This window comes from Oryctolagus cuniculus, chromosome 17, assembly GCF_051225735.1.
Source record: "Oryctolagus cuniculus isolate XC-2025 breed Fujian yellow rabbit chromosome 17, ASM5122573v1, whole genome shotgun sequence".
Taxonomy (NCBI): Eukaryota; Metazoa; Chordata; class Mammalia; order Lagomorpha; family Leporidae; genus Oryctolagus; species Oryctolagus cuniculus.
The window spans coordinates 26,881,315-26,901,967 of record NC_142883.1 but is presented as its reverse complement, the minus strand read 5'-3'; the positions used below and the strand labels follow the sequence as shown (position 1 = coordinate 26,901,967).

At 46.8% G+C, this 20,653-nt stretch overlaps 1 protein-coding gene across 18 annotated transcripts in view; it reads left to right on the top strand.

Moving 5' to 3' along the window:
- The first annotated feature begins 11,998 nt into the window (after positions 1–11,998).
- The window catches only part of SPAG9 (sperm associated antigen 9), a 170,670-nt gene continuing 162,015 nt past the window's right edge, over positions 11,999–20,653 (top strand). For 7 of the 18 annotated variants that reach the window (XM_089318190.1, XM_089318188.1, XM_051824853.3 and 4 more), the window contains exon 1: positions 12,070–12,510. In XM_089318190.1, coding sequence (XP_089174316.1) covers positions 12,208–12,510 — 303 coding nt within the window. In that variant the 5' untranslated portion in view covers positions 12,070–12,207. Of the gene's footprint in view, positions 12,511–20,653 lie in introns of all 18 variants that reach the window. The other 11 variants (XM_089318185.1, XM_051824851.3, XM_051824849.3 and 8 more) reach the window with 3 other exon arrangements.

Below are 20,653 nucleotides of genomic sequence, written 5' to 3'. Positions count from 1 at the left end.
CCCATATGGGCACTGGTTGTAGTCCGGCTGCTCCTCTTCTGAACCAATTCTCTGCTATGGCCTGGGAAAGCGGTAGAAGATGGCCCAAGTCCTTCGGCTCCTGCACCCACATAGGAGACCCTTAGGAAGCTCCTGGCTCCTGACTTCGGATCAGCTCAGCTCTGGCCATTGCAGCCATTTGGGGAGTGAAACAGGATTTAAAAAAAAAGCCTCTCTGGCCGGCGCCGCGGCTCACTAGGCTAATCCTCCGCCTTGTGGTGCTGGCACACGGGTTCTAGTCCCAGTCGGGGCGCCAGATTCTGTCCCGATTGCCCCTCTTCCAGGCCAGCTCTCTGCTGTGGCCCGGGAGTGCAGTGGAGGATGGCCCAAGTGCTTGGGCCCTGCACCCCATGGGAGACCAGGAGAAGCACCTGGCTCCTGCCATCGGATCAGCGCGGTGCACCAGCCACAGCACGCCGGCAGCGGCGGCCATTGGAAGGTGAACCAATGGCAAAAGGAAGGAAGACCTTTCTCTCTGTCTCTCTCTCTCACTGTCCACTCTGCCTGTCAAAAAAAAAAAAAAAAAAAAAAAAAAAAAAAAAAAAAGCCTCTCTCCAGCTCTGCCTTTCAAATAAATAAATAAATCTTTTTTTAAAGGGTGAATATTGAATCATGTGCTTCATAAACTGTTTCTTCCTCAGAATATTATGCACAACAAAACTTAACTACATTCATCAACAAATTAGTTCAATAGGTTTGTCCAGCCTGGATCTTCGAAATGAAGTCCAAAAGCACCTCAAGTCAAAGGTATCCACCATGAACTCATTATTATTATATATATATATATTTTAAAGATTTATTTATTTATTTGAAAGACAGAGTTACACAAAGAGAGGAGATGCAGAGAGAGAGCAAGGTCTTCCATCCGCTGGTTCACTCCCCAATTGGCCGCAACGGCCGGAGCCAATCCGAAGCCAGGAGCCAGTAGCTTCTTCCTGGTCTCCCATGTGGGTGCAGGAGCCCAAGCACTTGGGCCATCCTCCACTGCCCTCCCAGGCCACAGCAGAGAGCTGGACTGGAAGAGGAGCAACTGAGACTAGAACCCGATGCCCATATGGGATGCCGGCGCTGCAGGAGGAGGATTAACCAAGTGAGCCACAGCACCAGCCCCATTATTATATTTTTGAAAGCCATCTTCCTTTCTGCAATAGATATCTTAAAAAATATATTTACTAGTTATTTGAAAGAGTAACAGAGAGAGAGAAGTAAAGAGGGAGAAAGAGATCTTTCATCCTTTGGTTCACACCCCAGATGGCCACAATGGCCATGGCTGGGCCAGGCCAAAGCTAGGAGCCAGGAGTTTCATTTAGGTCTCCCACATGGATGCAGTGGCCCAAGAATTTAGGCCATCCTCTTCTGCTTTCCTTGGCCATTAGCAGGGAGCTGGATAGAAGTGGAGCAGCCAGTACAATATGGCAGGCTTGTGTCACAGGCATCAGCTTTACCCGCTATGCCACAGTACCAGCCCCTAAAGTATTATCTTGAAGGGAGGTAGCACTATTTACCCATTTGCTCGAGCCAGAAGTCTTTTTGTCATTCTCTATAAATAGCAAATTCTGTATATTGGATCTCTTAAATGTTTCTTGGACCCATACCATTGCCACTGCCTTAGCATGGGGGTTGGGGAAGCACTGAGGGAGAGTAGATACAGATGGAAAGCCAAGAGAAAAATCTAAGTAAAATCAGTGTAAGCAAATGCACCAAGGCTTTAGCTTAACAAACCAGACAGAGGTCTTGATTCCTACAGAGCTCCCAATATAGAAATAAAATATCTGCAACTTACTTAGATTTAACCAGGAGCAAGTATTTGGCGCAGCTGCACTTGAACATCCATATCCCATAAGGGAGTGCCTGGGTTCAAATCCCAGCTCTGCTCACTATCCCAACTCCCTGCTAATGTGTATCCTGAGAAGTAGCAGGTGATGGCTGAAGCAGTTGGGTTCCTGTCACTCACAAGGGAGACCTGGATGAAGTTCCTGACTCCTGGCTTCATCCTGGCCCAGCTCTCGCTGTTGTAGGCATTTGGAGATTTGGGGAGTGAATCAGCAGATGCAAGATCTCTCTCAATTTGTTTCTCTACCTTTCTAAATAAATACATAAAAATTTAAAATTCAGTCATGAGATTGAAGTTGGAAGAGCATATGTGAGAAAGGTCTTACTTTTCAGACTGGAAGATGGGTAGGACGGAGGCAAGGAAACTCAGAATGAGGAGAGTCGAACTATCATATATGTGTCCATGTTTTTGTTAGTCTGGGCTTTGTCCTAAAGTAGAAGCCATGTTAGATAAGTAAAATTAGGTTGAGGGCTATATTCTCTTCTCATCTGGTGCTCAGAAAGATGCTGCCCCAAAAACCACCCTGAACTAACCTAGGGAACAAACATACCACATTGGTTCAGCTGTGGGGTCAGGCCCTGGGAAGAGCAGAAGTTAAACTTTCCCAAGCCCAGTCTAGACTTGGGGTGGTAGCAGGGGTAGGAAGCAAGTGGCTCTGAGGTGAGGGCTGCAGGAAAGGCTGCTATCAGAACCAAATTTAGAGATGTCTCACTTAGCATCAGAGTCAAAGGAGGCCAATTTAGACAGGGAGTAATGCCAAAAGAACAGATCCCACATTCTAGCAACTCAAAACTTCAGCTCTGAAGGCCAGCTGGCTATCCAGAGACCAAGAGAGCAAAGAACATTGTTTAGAGGCCAGAAAATAGAGAGCAAATGTCACTGCGTGGATCCAAAGACTGCATGCACTTTTTTTTTTTTTTTTTTTGACAGGTAGAGTGGACAGTGAGAGAGAGAGAAAGATCTTCCTTTTTTCCGTTGGTTCACCCCCCAGTGGCCGCTGCGGCTGGCGTGCTGCGGCCGGCGCACCGTGCTGATCTGAAGGTGCTTCTCCTGGTCTCCCATGCGGGTGCAGGGCCCAAGGACTTGGGCCATCCTCCACTGCACTCCCTGGCCACAGCGGAGAGCTGGCCTGGAAGAGGAGCAACCGGGACAGAATCCAGCTCCCCAACCGGGACTAGAACCCAGGGTGCCAGCGCCACAGGCGGAGGATTAGCCTATTGAGCCGCGGCGCCTGCCTGCATGCACCTTTAACCAGTCAAGTGGCAGAAGCTCTTCTGCCCAATACATCAAACCCTGTTACGGGGAGAAGTAGGAGGGAGAAGAGTTAGCTCAAAGACCCAGCATTGTTATCCAAGAGATTGCACATGACCTGAAGGAACTGTTTCAATAATCGGTTTAGACCAAGTTTTCCTTTGAAGTAGGTCTGTTCAGTGAGTGAGGGCTCAGAAAGTAGGCCAGATTAGATTTAGACAAAACAAATTATATTTTCTCTGCTTATCTAAGCATGATGTGAACGAACCTCCAAGCTAAGTTTCTGCCTTTCTCTTAGCAAAATCTCCCAGATTTTAAAGGCCCTCATCCCAACACCCTTCAACTGTTCTTCCTCTTTACATCATTGTATTTTGTGCATACTTAGTTTGTTGCACTTTCATAATGGATTTCGATTTGTGCTGTCCTTACTAGACTGCTCATCTTGGGGGTAGGTACTATGCCTGATTCATCTTGACATTAGGCCTAGCACTTTTACCTTGGGGTTTATTTTTTTTTTAAGATTTATTTATTTGAAAGGCAGAGTTACAGAGGCAGAGAGAAAGAGAGACAGAGAAAGAAAGAGATAGACAGAGAGGTCTTCCATCTGCTGGTTTACTCCCCAGATGGCCACAATGGCTAGAGCTGTGCCAATCCAAAGCCAGGAGCCAGGAGCTTCTTCTGGGTCTCCCAAATGGGTGCAGGGGCCCAAGGATTTGGGCCATCTTCTACTGCTTCCCCAGGCCGTAGCAGAGAGCTGGATCGGAAGTGGAGCAGTTGAGAATCGAACCAGCTCCCATATGGGATACCAGCACTGCAGGTGGTAGCTTTATCCACTGTGTCACAGTGCTGGCCCCTACCTTGGGTTTAGCACAGGACCCAGTGCTTAACAGGCAACAAATGTTGGCTGAATTGTACTGAAAAACTTTTTTTTTTTTTTTGAGAGTCAGAGAGACAGAATTAGAGAGAGTAAGCTCCCATCCATTGATTCACTTCCCAAATACAACAGCTAGGGCTGGGCCAGAGTCTGTGTTAGCAGGAAGCTGGGTCAGGAGTTGGAGCCAGACATTGAACCCAGGCACTCTGATACAGGATGCAGGCATCTTAACCACTAGGCTAAATGTCCACCCTATGCTGAGTTTTTAAAGGTAATGGATTTCAGGAATGATATTTTGGGTCATTGAGACCTTCCTTCAAAATCGCACGTACAGGGGCCAACACTGTGGCATAGTGGGTAAAGCTGCCACCTGCAATGCCAGCATCCCATATGGGTGCCAGTTCAAGTCCCGGCTGCTCCACTTCTGATCCAGCTCTCTGCTATGGCCTGGGAAAGCAGTAGAAGATGGTCCAAGTCCTTGGGCTCTTGCACCTGCATGGGAGTCCTGGAGGAGGCTCCTGGTTCCTGGCTTCAGATTGGCGCAGTTGCGGCCAACTGGGAAGTGAACCAGTGGGTGGAAGACCTCTCTCTCTCTCTCTCTTTCTCTCTCTCTCCCTCTCCTTCTGTGTAACTCTGACTTTCAAATAAATAATAAATATTTTTAAATCACATATACAAATGAGTTGGCATTTAGAAAAATTAGACCATTTTTTTCTCATTCTATTCCTTTTCAAATATGACTATTAACAAATGTGTCAAAATTAGTTTCTTAGCTGGAATGGATTAATAATGTCATCACCAGTGAAACCTGTTTAAACACTCTTTTAGAAACAGGTTCTGGGCCAGCTCCGGTGGTGCAGCGGGTTAAAGCCCTGGCCTGAAGTGCCAGCATCCCATATGGGCGCTGGTTCTAGTCCTGGCTGCTCCTCTTCTGGTCCAGGTCTCTGCTATGGCCTGGGAAAGCAGTAGAAGATGGCCCAAGTCCTTGGGCCCCTACACCCACATGAGAGACTTGGAAGTGGCTCTTGGTTCCTGGCTTCGCAGCCCCGGCCATTGTGGCCATCTGGGGAGTGAACAATCGGATGGAAGACCTCTCTCTCTGTCTCTACCTCTCTCTGTAACTCTGTCTTTCAAATAAATAAAAAATCTTAAAAAAAAAAAAAAAAAAGAAACAGGTTCTGGGTGTGGGTGATTTTCCTATAGTTATAATCTACACCTTTGTCATCTTTTTCACTTGAGACTCAAGTGAAGGACAAATCCAGGTTTCTTGCTGGTGGATCTCACTGGATACTTACCTGCTTCAGAGACAGCAAGTCTTGCTTGCACTTGACTTCTCTCCCATGAGCTTGATGGAGACTTCCTGGATCACCTAATGAGATGGCTAGATACTAACCATGTGATATTTGGGAGAAAAAGTAATGTTCATTTCTTATTCTGTGATTTTCTATATTTAACAAACTTTTCTATACTGAATATGCATCCTTCTATAATCAAGGGATAAAAAAAACCTAACCAGCCCACCGTATTAAAAACATTTCTCTGGGGTTGGCACTATGGTGTAGCAGGTAAAGCCTCCCACTGCAATGCCGGTTCAAGACCTGGCTGCTACAGTTCCAATCTAGCTCCCTGCTAAGGCACCTGGGAAAGCAGTAGAAGATGGCCCTGCACCAATGTGGGAGACCTGGAAGAAGCTCCTGGCTCCTGGCTTTGGCCTGCCCGGCCTTGGCTGTTGTGGCCGTTTGGGGAGTGAACCAGTAGATGGAAGATCTCTCTCTCTCCTCCTCTCTCTGTAACTCTGCTTTCAAGTTAAAAAAAAAAAAATCTTAAAAGAATCCATATCTTTTATTCCCAGAGTGAATTTTGGCTTGATGTCTAACAAGTACACTGAGAGGTGGGTGATGAACCTCCTCTTCTTCTCAATCCATGTTGGAAGAAGTGGAGAGAAAACAGACCTGAATTCACACACCATGAACAATATACTTTGTACTCATTAAAAAGAGCATCAGGTACCAGGACTCGTGTTTAGCTCCTCCTCTTCCGGGCAATTCCTGCTAGCCCAAAGTCTTGAGAGTCAGGGAGTAAAATGGAGCAGTTCTTGTCTGGAAGCCTCCTACCTTCAACACACTTATCCGTCTTGTCTTGTCTTGGTGCATTAAAAGGCTTTCAGAGGACAACCGAGGACTCATAAAGGTACTGTGGCATGTTTCCAGAGTCTGGAAGTCCAGGGCCAGCCTGCCTCAGCACGCATGTGCTGGGCTGTGTGGAGTGATGACTCACCTGGCATTTCACACCGCCAGAACCAGAGGGCCCCAGGCCCAGGAGCCCACTTTTCTCTTCCTTTTTCTGTACTCTTTCCTCAGCTAGGATAAGGTGGTAGGTGAGAACAGAGAAACTGATTCATATGGAGCGACTGCAAAAGTTCCAGAAGGCCAAGCAAACAACAGGACTAGTAATTTCAGCCTCCCAGTGATTATAGTCATTGTGCTGAGGAAGAAACTCCTCCCTTCCTGCCCTCATCAACCCCCCTCTCTTGGGCCCCCCTTTCCTACTGTCCTCATTATTTTTACAAGGCCAAGGAATCTCTTGAATTGGAATTTCCTTCCCTTTAGGAATCACGAGTAAACACTCTAAAGTGGAAAAGTGACCTGTTTTTCCTTAGTGACTGTTAGTCTTTAATAAAAATCTCAGCCCTTCGGGGTTTGAGGTGGGTGCATGGAGGTAATATCACTGCCAACATACTTAGGAGCTGACTAATGGGACTCAGCTTCAAGGCCCTGTTTCCTGTCTGTCACTCCCACCCACAAACAAGAATCACAGGATTTCAGGATTTCAAGAAGCCTTTACAGGTTCTCTAACAAACCCCTTCATTGTTCATAGAGTTGAGGTTCACAGTCTTAATCACACTTAGTGGCACCCAGTAGGTAGTCAATAACTATTTGCTCTTTTTTGCTGACCTAAGTTGTACAAAATAACCAGACCATATTAGAATACAACTTTCCTGGTTTCAAAACCATTTTCTTTCCATTCTGTCACATTGACTTATCTGCTCCATCAGGTCAGCTACAGTCACGCACTTCATAACATTTTAGTCATCAGGGCACCACATATACAATGGTGGTCCCAACAAATTACAGTAGAGCTGAAAAATTCCTATCACCTGCTGACGTCAGAGCCATCGCAGTCATAAAGCAACGCATTACTTGTGTGTTTGTGGTGATGCTGCTGCAAGCAAACAAACCTACTTGGCTGCCAGTTGTTCTAAAGTGTAGCACATACCATTATGTACAGTATATAACATTGACAGTGATAGTAGTTGAGTGTTCTTGGTTTATGTATTTACTATGCTATGCTTGTAATGATTATTTTGGCACATACTACTTCTATTTATAAAACAAGATCACCGTAAAATAGTACGTAATATTACAGCAGAAGCAGCCTCATACACCACATGTTTACCGAGTCCCTTGATTGCATCAAGAGGCCAGGTTGGGTGGCTGACCCATATCATCTAGGTTTGTGTAAGTACTTTATGATGTTCACAAAACAGTAACGTCACCTGGTGCCACATTCATCACAATCTACCTCCATTAATAAGTGATTCATGGTTATATAGCCATGAATATTATTTCATTATTGATTTATTTTTCATTATTCATTTATTTGAGAGGCAGAGAAAGAGACAGAGAGCTCCCATCCACTAGTTTACTCCCCAAATGCCTGCAACAGTCCCAGCTGGGTTAGAGCTGGAACCATGAGCCTGAAACTCAATCTAGGTCTCCCACCTGAGTGGCAGGGATCCAATCACTTGAGCCATCACCTACTGCCTCCTAGGTGTGTATCAGCTGGAATCTGAAATCTGGAGCTACAGCTAGGAATTGAAGCCAGGCACTCCAGTGTGGGACACACAGGGCACATCATGGCACCTGCATCTCAACACAGAGCCTGGTTTGAGTCCCAGCTACTCCATACTTCTGATTTACCTGCCTCCTAAAGTGCTGGGGCCCTGCCACCCATGTGGGAGACCCAGATGGAGTTCCTGGCACCTGGCATTGGCCTAGCCTAGCCCCAGGTATTGTGAGCATTCAAGGAGTGAACCAGCAGATAGAAGATATCTGTTTCTCCCTGTCAGTCTATTGTAAACTAAACAATAAATCTTAAAAAAATAGGAACACAGGCATCTTAACTGACACCTTAACCACTAAGCCAATCACGGCCCCTCATTTATTTTAATAGCTATATTGAAATGTAATTCATATACCATACAATTCACTCATTTAAAGTGTAAAATTCAAGGCAGGCATTTGGCACAGTGGTCAAGACACTGCTTTGGAATCCTCACATCCATCTGGAGTGCTTGAGGAGTCCAGGCTCCTTATCTTCCCATTCTGCCTTCTGTTAATGTACACCCTGGGAGGCGGCAGAAGATGGCTTAAGTACTTGGATCCCTGCACCCTACATGGAAGACCTGGACTGAGTTACAAGCTCTTCGCTGCTGCCTGGCCCAACCCCAGTTGTAGGAATTTGGGGAGTGAAGCAGTAGATGAAAGATCTTTGTCTCTCTGCCTTTCAAAACAAAAGAAAAATATTTTAAAAGTGTAAAATTCAGTGCCTTTTAGTATATTTACAGAGTTGTATTTAACACCACAATTGAGTTGAGAACATTTTTTTTTTTTTTTTGACAGGCAGAGTGGACAGTGAGAGAGAGAGACAGAGAGAAAGGTCTTCCTTTGCCGTTGGTTCACCCTCCAATGGCCGCCGTGGCCGGCGCACCATGCTGATCCGATGGCAGGAGCCAGGTACTTCTCCTGGTCTCCCATGGGGTGCAGGGCCCAAGCACCTGGGCCATCCTCCACTGCACTCCCGGGCCACAGCAGAGAGCTGACCTGGAAGAGGGGCAACCGGGACAGAATCCGGCGCCCTGACCGGGACTAGAACCCGGTGTGCCGGCGCCGCAAGGCGGAGGATTAGCCTAGTGAGCCGCGGCGCCGGCTCGAGAACATTTTCATTACCTCAGACAGAAAGCCTAAAGTTGGGGTCAGCGCTGTGGTGTAGCAGGTAAGGCTGCCACCTGCAGTGTCGGCATCTCGTATGGGCACCAGTTCAAGTCCCGGCTGCTTCACTTCTCATCCAGCTCTCTGCTATGGCTTGGGAAAGCAGTGGAAGATGGCCCAAGTCCTTGGGCCCCTGCACCCACCTCGGAGACCTGAAAGAAGTTCCTGGCTCCTGGCTTCAGATCACCACAAAGCTCTGGTCATGGCAGCCAACTGGGGAGTGAACCAATGGATGGAAGACTTTTTCTCTCTGGGTCTCCTTCTCTCTGTGTGTAATTCTGACTTAAAAAAAGGAAAAGCCTAAACTCATGAGCTGTCATCTTCCTTTTCCCTTATCCCACTAGCTCATTGCTTCCTAGCCCTAGGAAACCATAGATTTGGCTATTCTGGACCTTTCATACAAATAGACTCATATTGTATGTGGTCCTTGGTGGCTGGCTTCTTTCACTTAGCATGTTTCAAAGATTCATCCCTGTTGGGGGATGCACTTTTTATTGCTGAGTAACAGTCCATTGTATACATATAATTCACCAGTTTATAGCTATTTAGGTGAATTTCATTTTAAACATTTAAATGTGGGGCCAGCACTGTGTCTTAGTGGGTTAAGCCGCCGTCTGCAGCAACAGTAGCCCATATTGGCACTGATTTGAGTCTGGGCTGCTCCACTTCTGATCCAGCTCTCTGCTCATGTGCCTGGGAAAGCAGTAGAAGATGACCCAAGTGCTTGGGTCCCTGCACCTACATGGGAGACCTGGAAGAAGCTCCTGGCTCCTGGCTTCAGATCAGCCCAGCTCTGGCCATTGTGGCCATTCGGGGAGTGAACCAGCAGATGCAAGATCTCTGTCTGTCTCTCCTTTCTGCGACTCTTTCAAATACATGGATAAATCTTTAAAAAAATTTAAATGTGAACTCTGTTAGTTACCAGAAGTTTAAAATCAACATAAATATATATATATATCTCATGTATTTTTGAGCTTATAACTTAAAAAATCTTATACAAAGACATAATTATAATCTTGTACCTGAAAACTGGCATTTTCTCCTAAATTTTCTGATGTGTGTAGTAATGTTGTGGAAAGGCAAAATAGAGAGTTCTCTAAGCTTTGCTGCTCATCTGACTCCCAGAAAAATAGAATCACATTAATATAGATTGCCTTGGTACATCCCTCCAGAAGAGAGAAGAAAGCAAAAAAAGAAATCAGAGTAAGACATTTCCTGATTTTCAGATGTTAAGAAGAGAAAGAACATTTAGGGCTCACACCCAACCAAGTAGTCTGCACTTCTATAACCCAGACATCCCCAAACAATATAAGGGTGGATGTGGGGTGAGGGTGAAAAAACAAGACAGCACAGAACACAAATTCAGTACATTTGAGGTAAGACTTAGCATTTTGTTTTGTTTTTTCTTCTGACTCTATAAATTGACTGTGGCCCAACCTTCATACTGTTTTCATTGGTCTTCAGGTGGGTCAAGAGCAGACTTGGGGCCAGCGTTGTGGCACAGCGGGTTAAGCCACACTTATATGAGAAGCTAGCATCCCATTTGAGTGTATAGGCTGGAGTCCTGGGTGCTCCACTTTGGAATCAAGTCCCTGCTAATGTGCTTGGGAAAGCAGTGGAAGATGGCCCAAATACTTGGGCCCCGCCACCCACGTCGGAGACCCTGATGGAGTTCTTGGCTTCTGCTTCAGCCTAGCTTGGCCTCAGCAGTGGAGGCCACTTGGTTAGTGAACCAGCGGATGAAGATCTCTGTCTCTCCCTCTCTCTGTGTAACTCTGCTTTTCAAATAAATAAATCAATCTTAAGTTAAAAAAAAAAGTGGGAGACTTTGGGGGACTAATTCATGCTTGGTGAGAGGAACTTGAAAACACCAAGTTGAGGGTATTTATGATCTGGGGAAGTGGCAGATTTCCCCTCCTAAATCCTTGTTTATCTCAATCCTGACTTCCCTCCTCCTGTTAGGTGAGTCACTGAGGCGAAGAGAAGGGGCTTTGAGAACGTATTCCGACCCACTTGGACGCTAGATGAGAACACGGAGAAGTTATCCTTGACTCAGCCCGCTGCAGGCTTGGGTGTTGTGTCATTCCCCACACGTGACGCTGTCCCAGGGCGGAGGAGACCTCACACACCACGGGACTTATTCACCCCAGTGACTCCACCCCTTCCCTCCACTCCTCTTCCAGACCAGCGGAGAGGAAGGTGGCTGGAGCCTGGCGATTGCCTCCGCAGAGCTGGCCGGGAGCAGCAAGAAATTCCATGTTTGGGAAAGTGCAGGATGTGGCGTTACAGTCCTACCCTTCTCCAGAATGCTTTGTACTTCCTGTTTTAGGTTATCCTTATTCCTCCCTCCCATCTCAAAACAGCTGTAGCCCACTGCAGACCACCTTAAAAAGCACTCAGACCATCTCCTGGTTATGGTTGTTGCCCCCCACCCCGCCACTGTTGTTCCTTTTTCTCTGAGCCCGGAATTCTCCGTCACAACTGGTCTGAGTCCCGACTCGGCCTCTTTCCTGATTCTTGACCTTGAGTGAACCACAACTTTTCGGGGCCTGGTTTCTTTGTCCGTGAAACGGGGGCCAACTGTCTCCGCACCGCGCCTGTTGTGACCGTCAAATAAGAATGAGCTTTGTGAGCTGTAAAAAGCAATACCCTTAGCCACGCTCGTCCTGGATGCCAGTCACTCTTCCGGAACCCCTCCCTATCCTCTGGGATCGCCCCACAAGTCCGGCCTCAGGCTGACACTTCTCCCCACCCTACGCTCCACAGCCTTTCCCATTGGCGTCGCGCCCGTCGCGCGGCGCCCAGTGCTGACGCCACAGCCAGCCTCCGCCGGCGCGCGACGACCGCAGCCCCGCCCTCGGCCGCGCCTGGCCTCCCGCGGGGCCCCGCCCATCGGGCCGACGCGGCGCCCGCCCCGCCCCCGGGTGACGTGTTGCGCGCGCGGCCCGGCAGCCCCGGCAGTTGGTGCAGCGGCGGTTGGGGTGAGTGCGCTCACCCCTCCCCTCCCCTCCTCCGGCCCCGGCCCCGGCCCCGACTCGGCTGGGCCCAGCCCCAGCCCCAGCGCCAGCCCCAGCCGGGCCCGTCCCGTGCGGGCCGGTGCCGCTCCTCAGCCGGCGACGCCCCGGGCTGCCCGCCCGCCCGCCCGCCCGCCCGCCACCATGGAGCTGGAGGACGGTGTGGTGTACCAGGAGGAGCCCGGTGGCTCCGGGGCCGTGATGTCGGAGCGGGTGTCCGGCCTGGCCGGCTCCATCTACCGCGAGTTCGAGCGGCTCATCGGGCGCTACGACGAGGAGGTGGTCAAGGAGCTGATGCCGCTGGTGGTGGCCGTGCTGGAGAACCTGGACTCGGTGTTCACGCAGGACCAGGAGCACCAGGTGGAGCTGGAGCTGCTGCGGGACGACAACGAGCAGCTCATCACCCAGTACGAGCGGGAGAAGGCGCTGCGCAAGCACGCCGAGGAGGTGAGGGCCGCCGGCCGGCGGGCAGGGCGCGCGCCGCGGGGCCGGGGTCGCGGCCCGGCCAGGGCCGGAGGCGCGCCGGGCCTCCCGGAGGGCGGGCCGGATGCCGAGGCCCCGCGTCAGCGAGCCCGGCGGCCTCGGGGGACCCCGGGACCCCGGCCGGCGTTGGAAGCCAAGGCAGGCCAGCGAGTGTCCGGGCGAGGGAGGGAGCGCGATGGGAGAGGCCAGGCCCGGAGGAAGCGGCAGCCTGGCCCGAGGACCCCTGGGGGTGGCCGAGGGCGGCGGTCTGAGGCCGTCTGCTAGCTTGGGGTCGTCGGGGGAAGTTTCCGACCACCGTAGGCCGGTCGGAGGGCGGCTCAAACTTTTACCGTTGGGAAGGGGGACACTTCTGTCCTGGATCTGTAACTTGCGCTGGTTCCAGTACCTTTCCAGGGGTTGCCCGCTGCTTTGGAAGTCGGAGATCTCCCTCTTTCGGTCAGTTCTTCCTTGACGTTTTAATCCTGTTAAGAAAGAGGTCTTGTTTTCACGTCTCGTGTGCCTTATCGGGTTCCTGCTTTCTCAAGACGCAGATGCTGCGCCGCGGTGCTCGGTAGAGTACATAATGGTGTTCTGTCGGTACCCTCACCCGAGCATTCCTCCCTGTCAGGTGGTAACCTTGGACAGTTCCCCTCAGAAACCCTGTGTTTATAAAGACGCCTGGGGGGGCGGGGTTGAGGAGGTGCAGGTGACTGTCGCAGCACGTTTGCTGTCTGAGTCTCCTTTTATACTGCGGATTACAGGTGCACTTGCCCGGCTGTTACCTGGCACCGGAGCGCTGACCTCACTCTCTGCGGTCCTTGGCATCTTGAGAGACAGACTTTAGCTGTCAGGCTGTATTCCTGTTATCTCTGGGGAGCTTAGTTAAGGCAGCAGAAATGCCCTATCTGCCTTTTGTTTCTGGAGCAACCAGCACACCTGACGAAATGCGTGTGCCTGGTGACTGAGGAAGTTAAATGACTAATTATAGAAGAAAGGAAGTGCTCTTTGTCAAAAGTACTTGGAAAGTTTTTAGGATGTGAGATTTGTGCAGCGGCTCGTTTCCTAACACTGAAAGTTACCCCATTTAACTGTGTTTTGTCTTGTCGCTTTAGGGGATGCCTTTGCACCGCTTACACGAGTCTTTTTCAGTCTATTTTAAAGCTTGACTAGTGATGATTTTTAGTTCTGATTTTGCGATGCAGTTGTCTCAGAAAATTGCAGTTTAATTTGACTTTATTTCAACAATATTTCCCGGCAGCTAGGGAAGGAAGGGTTGAAAAATCCAATAAAAATGGGATCAAAATATCCACTAGTGTGTTAGCACTGTTTATGGAGCAGGTGTCAAGTACTGCTTCTGAGATGGCTTGCTGCTGCTTCAGGTTTGTGCAGCCTTTGCCACTTCCTGAATGCACCTGGGAGAGGCTGGTGGCTCAGCCACATGGACACAGGGGTGAGGAGCAGGCCCAGCATGACCTGCCACCTCTGGCAAAAGAAATGCTCCCTTCAGCCTTAAACTTGGGGCAGTCCAGGCAAACATGGGCAGAATGCCGAGGTCACAGGTGCCTTGGACAACCATCTGCCACAGCTTGCAGAATCAGAAAGTAAAACTAGCTGCAGAGTTCTGAGTTTTATATTAACTTTTGAAGCAAATACATTTTAAAAAATTAGGCCATCTAAGAAGTTTGTTTGTAAGGTTATACGTGTTCAGTCACATCTATAAATTCTCCATAATGAAACCTTTGGGCAAAGGGCCGTGACCTGAGAAGGGAGAACATTGATGAAATGTTAGATGAGCCAACTTCCAGACCACAAACATCAGACTGCCTCGTTATCAGTCTTCATGTAAGATCATAAATCAAATGTTGCCTACTGCGTAGAGGTTCAGTCTCTTAGGCCACTGTGCAGAGTGAGTACTGTGTTTAATTTTCTGTGAGTGCTTTGTTTGTCCTTTTAATGTGTAGTCTGCAAGGCTGCTATTTAGCAAAAATGCTGGAGGGATATTGACAGTAAAAGTAATTTGAAACCATGGCAATTGTCCATCACCAGAGGGTGTAAACTCTTGAGCACCTTGTAGAAATTTAGAAGGGTGTGTAAATGGTGAGACTGTTTCAGAAGCGGTGAGGAAACTCTTGCTTGTAGGGATTCTCAACAAGGAGTCTGAAATTTAATCTTCATTATCATGAGAGGACTGACGTTGAACACCATCTCTTTCTTTGCTTGTCTTTGACTTTTTTTTTCTTGTGGGAGTTAGACTGCTATTTTAGTGATTCTTTAAAAACAACCTAAAGGAGTGCTGATTTGGACTAGCTTCAAATGCTCATCAGTAAATTAATCAGTTTATCGCCCACGACGCTCCATAGGGCTCCCTGCCACACACCTTCTCCTTAATCCAGCCCTGTCTGAGGCCATCACCCACGCGCTCCCTTGCCCTAGAGTGCTCTTCCCTCAGAGCTGTACCTGGTTGGCCCCTCAGTTTATGCTCAGCTTAAATTTCACTTTTTCAGTGGACCTTCCTTCTGCTCTGTCAGAGTGGAAGCCCTGCGAATATATTGAATTAGTTCATTTTAAATCAATGACTTATTAATAATAAAAATCTGAATAGAAAATGAAATGAAAAGAAATGCTATTCCTGAGTTTATAAAATATTAGTCTTTTTTTTTTTTTTTTTTTTTTTTTTTTGACAGGAGAGTTAGACAGTGAGAAAGAGAGACAGAGAGAAAGATCTTCCTTCCATTGGGTCACTCCCCAAATGGCCACTATGGCCGGCGCACTGCGCGGATCCAAAGCCAGGAGCCAGGTGCTTCCTCCTGGTCTCCTATGCGGGTGCAGGGCTCAAGCACTTGGGCCATCCTCCACTGCCTTCCCAGGCCACAGCAGAGAGATGGACTGGAAGAGGAGCAACTGGGACAGGACCAGCGCCCCAACCGGGACTAGAACCCGGTGTGCCAGTGCCGCAGGCAGAGGATTAGCCTAGTGAGCCGCGGTGCCAGCCAAAATATTAGTGTTTTTAAACATGTTTTTTGTGCAAGTTCTAATTTTTTTTTTAAAAAAAGGTGTAATTTTCATTAATTAAAAAAAAGAAAACTACTCTGAAAAGTAATATGTAAGTTAAAGAACCCTTTTCTTACAAGCTTCCCTCTGAGTGATTCTGTGGGCCTTGTTAGGTTTATTTACAAAGGGAGAGTTTATTTAGCATCACTGGGTAGAGAGAAATTGTACTTCAAAGTGAAGACATGCCATCTTCTTCCTCTCTTCCCTAGTTTCATGGTAGAAGTATGTATGAAGGGAGAATGTCTTTGGTAGAAACACAATTTTGAGATTTTGTGACTTTTTGCTTAAGAACATAGATCAGGTAAATGCAGAGGTGGGAGATGCTATGAGGATTTTCAGATTATAATTCTCCCCAACAGGGGTTGGCGCCATGGCGCAGTAGGTTAATCCTCTGCCTGTGGCGCCAGCATCCCATATGGGCACCGGTTCTAGTCCCGGCTGCCCCTCTTCCAGTCCAGCTTTCTGCTATGGCCTGCAAAAGTGGTGGAAGGTGGCCCCAGTCCTTGGGCTCCTGCACCCACATGGAAGACCAGGAAGAAGCACCTGGCTCCTGGCTTCGCATCAGTGTAGCTCTGGCTGTTGCAGCCACCTGGGGAGTGGACCAGCAGATGGAAGACCTCTCTCTGTCCCTCTCACTGTCTGTAAATCTAACTCTCCAATAAAATAAATAAAATCTTTAAAAAAAATTCTCCCCAAGAAATCAGAACTTGGGTAATATCAAGACTTCTGTATGAAGACTTTAATCAAATTATTTTCTTTGGAAATATGTGAAAGTGGGAACAGTAAACAGAAAATAGGCATTGACATTTAATACCTTTTTTTCTTTTTTCATAAAAAGATGTATTTACTTATTTGAAAGTCAGAGTTACAGAGAGAAGGAGGGAGAGACAGAGGTCTTCCATCCACTGATTCACTCCCCAAATGGCCACAACAACCAGGGCATCTTAATAGCTAATTAAGCACATACTCTCAAAGAACTTAATTTTGATTTTTCTGCAAAACAGTTTAGAATCATGGTTAAATTAATCTCTTTAATAACCAGCAAAAAGGAGAAATTTGAAGTCTTTAAACTGAGCTTTGAGACTTTTTTTTATAAAGTGACAGTGTAGTATAGTAATTTCATATACATATCCAAAATTATTGTCTATTAAAGATCTAGGAAGTTAAAAAGTAGAAATTTCACTTCTATTCCAACATTAAATTTATTTTGTGCCTTTAGTACAATGGCTTGTTACCTGATAATTATGATGGGGAGCTGGCATTGTACCTGTTAAGTGGTTTTTGAAAACCAGTGTCCTGTGGCATGTTTAGTGGGCTAGAAAGTTTTGGTCCAGGGGCCAGTGCTGTGGCATAGCAGGTAAAGCCACTGCCTGCAGTGCCAGCATCTCATATGGGTGCTGGTTTGAGTCCCGGCTGCTCCACTTCTAATCCATCTCTCTGCTATGGCCTGGGAAAGCAGCAGCAGAGGGCCCAAGTTCATGGGCTCCTGCGCCCACATGGGAGACCCAGAAGAAGCTCTTGGCTCCTGGCTTCAGATTGGTGTGGCTTTGGATTGGTGCAGCTCTGGCCTTTGTGGCCAGTTGGGGAGTGAATCAGTGGATGGAAGACCTCTCTCTCTCTGCCTCTCCTTCTCTCTCTGTGTAACGTTCAATTAATAAATAATCTTTAAAAAAAAAAAAAAAAGAAGAGTTTTGGTCCAAGAATTGATTCAGGTGCTTGACTTCATTTCTCTGTTGGTTTGGCTAGAGAAAGGTCTGCAACATCAATTCAGGTGGCAAGGACCCAACTACTTGATCTGTCACCTGCTGCCTCCCAGGGTATAAATTAGCAGGAAGCTGGAAACAGAAGAGCCAGGACTCAAACTCAGACACTCCAGTATGAGAAACAGGTGTCTTTTCTCTTTCTATTTTTCTTTCTTTCTTTTTTTTTTTTTAATAATTTACTATCATTTTCTTTTAAAAACTATTGATTTACTTTTGTTTATTTGAAAGGCAGAGAGAGAAAGGAGGGAGGTATCTTCTAGTTGCTGGCTCATTCCCCAAATGCTCCCAATACCTGGGGCCTGTGCTAAAGCCAGGATCCTAGAACTCAGTCTGGGTCTCTCACTTTGGTAGCAGAGACCCAGTTACTTGTACCATCATCTGCTGCCTCCCAAGTACACATTAGCAGGAAACTAGAATCTGGAGAGGAGCCTGGAACTCAGATCTAAGTACCTTGATATGGGATGCCCATGTCCCAAGTAGGATCTTCGCCACTGTACCAATCTCCTGTTCCTACGAAGAGCTTTAAAATTCTCTCTCTCTCTCTCTTTTTTTTTTAAGATCAATTAAACTTCTCAGTAAATCTCACTCCCCCCAACTTTTTGATTAGGAAAAATTTCAATACCGAATAATTAAAAGTATGTTAATCATCTGTATATCCACTATCTAGGTTCAGTAGTTTTAATTATCTGTATATGTGTAAATATACTTACTCTTACACATTTTCCTTACTGTGGAATCATTTGAACATAAACTGCAAACATTATACTGCTTCACCCCTCAGTTCTTAGCACATTTATCTTCCAAAATAAAAGGATGTTTTCCAGTATAGCCACAGCATTATATATATATATATACACACATATATATATATATTTTTTGACAGAGTGGACAGTGAGAGAGAGACAAAGAGAAAGGTCTTCCTTTTCCGTTGGTTCACCCCACAATGGCCGCTGCAGCCAGCGTGCTGCGGCCGGTGCACCACGCTGATCCGAAGCCAGGAGCCAGGTGCTTCTCCTGGTCTCCCATGCGGGTGCAGGGCCCAAGGACTTGGGCCATCCTCCACTGACTTCCCGGGCCACAGCACAGAGCTGGACTGGAAGAGGAGCAACCAGGACTAGAACCCGGCGCCCCGACCGGGACTAGAACCTGGGGTGCTGGCACTGCAGGTGGAGGATTAGCCTAGTGAGCCACGGCGCCGGCCTATATATATATTTTTTAAAGATTTATTTTATTTATTTGAAAGACAGTGTTACAGAGAGAGGTGGAGACAGAGAGAGAGGACTTCCATCCGCTGGTTCACTCCCCAGATGGCTGTAACAGCCGGAGCTCTGCTGATCTGAAGCCAGGAGCCAGGAGCTTCTTCCTGGGTCTCCCACGCGGGTGCAGGGGCCCAAGAGCTTGGGCCATCTTCTACTGCTTTCCCAGACCATAGCAGAAAACAGAGAGCTGGATCAGAAGTGGAGCAGCCGGGCTAGAACCGGTGCCCATGTGGGGTGCCGGTGCTTCAGGCCAGGGCTTTAACCCACTGTGCCACAGCGCCGACCCCCAGTATTATTTATATTTAAGAACATTTTCTAATATCTAATATTTTCTTTAAATTAATTTTAAGAGCATAGTATATATTAGTTATTGTAGAGATGAATAAATTGTTTTAGTAATTAATATAGCACATCTGAAAAAAGGAAATAAATAGCAGTTTAGCTACTTTTCTGTAAGAAATTGTGAGAACTATAAGATTGGTTAGTTTTATTGTAAGACTACAGCCTACAAAATATGGAGAGGCAGGCATTTGGCACAGTAGGCAAGATGCTGCCTCAGACACCCACATTCCATATTTGAGTGCCCAAGTTCAAGTCCCAGCTCTGCTCCCACTTTCAGCTTTCTGATAATATGCTTCTGGGAGGCTGCAAAGGATGACTCAAGTGATTGGGTTCATGCCACCTACATGGGATACCTGGATTGAATTCCCGACTCCTGGCTTGGGCCTGGTCCAGCTTTGGCTGTTACCAGCATGTGGACATTTGGAAAGTCAGCCAGTGGATGGGAGCTGTCTGTTTCTGTCTGTCTCTTTCCCCCGTCTCTCTGCCTTTCAAATAAATAAACTAAAAAATTATATGAATGCTTTCTTTCCTTTGAAATTTGAGATAGAGAAATTGAGAAGCTGATTCTACATTTACTGTCACAAGAAACTTTTTTTTTAACTCTTGTCACACATTTCCAGGATATCTTGTTTCTGACTGCTTTCCTGCTCTACTAGAGTTATAGAGCCTGAGTAAATTTTTTAATTTTTAATTTAAGGTCCTGCTAATAAAATTCTTTCCAGGGATAGGTCTAGAATTTTTGTGATTTTGGATTCAGTTGTTGTCCTTTAAAATTTATTTCCACTTGTTCTTCCTCTATTTTTTTTTTTTTAAGAGCTAGAAGAAAATTCCATGATCTTCTAGTTCTGCCCCATCCCATTCCCTAAGTTAGGTGGAAAGGAAAATAGGCATATAGATACTCAGAACAAATATTGAGCAAAACACTGTTCTGGGCACTGAGGATGTAGCCACAAACAAAGCAGACAAGGAAGAGCTTGTATTCTAATAAAGAATAGACAAACTAGTTAATTACAGATTATGTTAGATGCCATGCAGGAAATAAACAGGATGTCAGAAAAAGAGTGAAGAGGCAGGAACTTTAGATGGAGCAAACAAGCTTATAGAAGGTTAATCTGTCCATGCATCAAATAACTCATAAGTATTTACATCCAAAATCTGAGGCTTGTAAATTCGGTTTCTTCTACTTAATCTTTTAAATTCAAGAAAGTAAGTAGATGTCATAGATGCAGTTTTTCCTTTTGTCATGTTCCTTCTCATACTTGATCTCGTGGTACTCTTTTCTGAGAGAAACGTTATATTTGGGTTATGTGAATTTGCAGCCTCTTGGTTTTCCTTTTACCTATCTGACCACCCTGTGCCTTCCTCTTATTCCTGTTAGTTTTGGTGTCCTTGGCATTCATTCTGAGGTCCTCTTTAGTTTTCACTCTGCATACTGCCTAGCTGATGTTATCTACTCCCTTCAATTACCATGTGTTAATTATTTCAAGATGTATATCTCACTCATTGAACAGATATCTATATTGAGTGCCTATTATGTGCCTAGTATATCCCCACCTGGGAGACAGACAGGGTCCTTGCCTTGTGGAGCCAACAGCCCATCAATAACTTTTAAGGCCAGATTTCTCTCTGGAGTTTTGAATCCATGTTTTCATTGTTTGTTGGAAATGAATGTCACCCAAAGTGAATGTTAATCTGAGCTTATCTTTCAGGCCT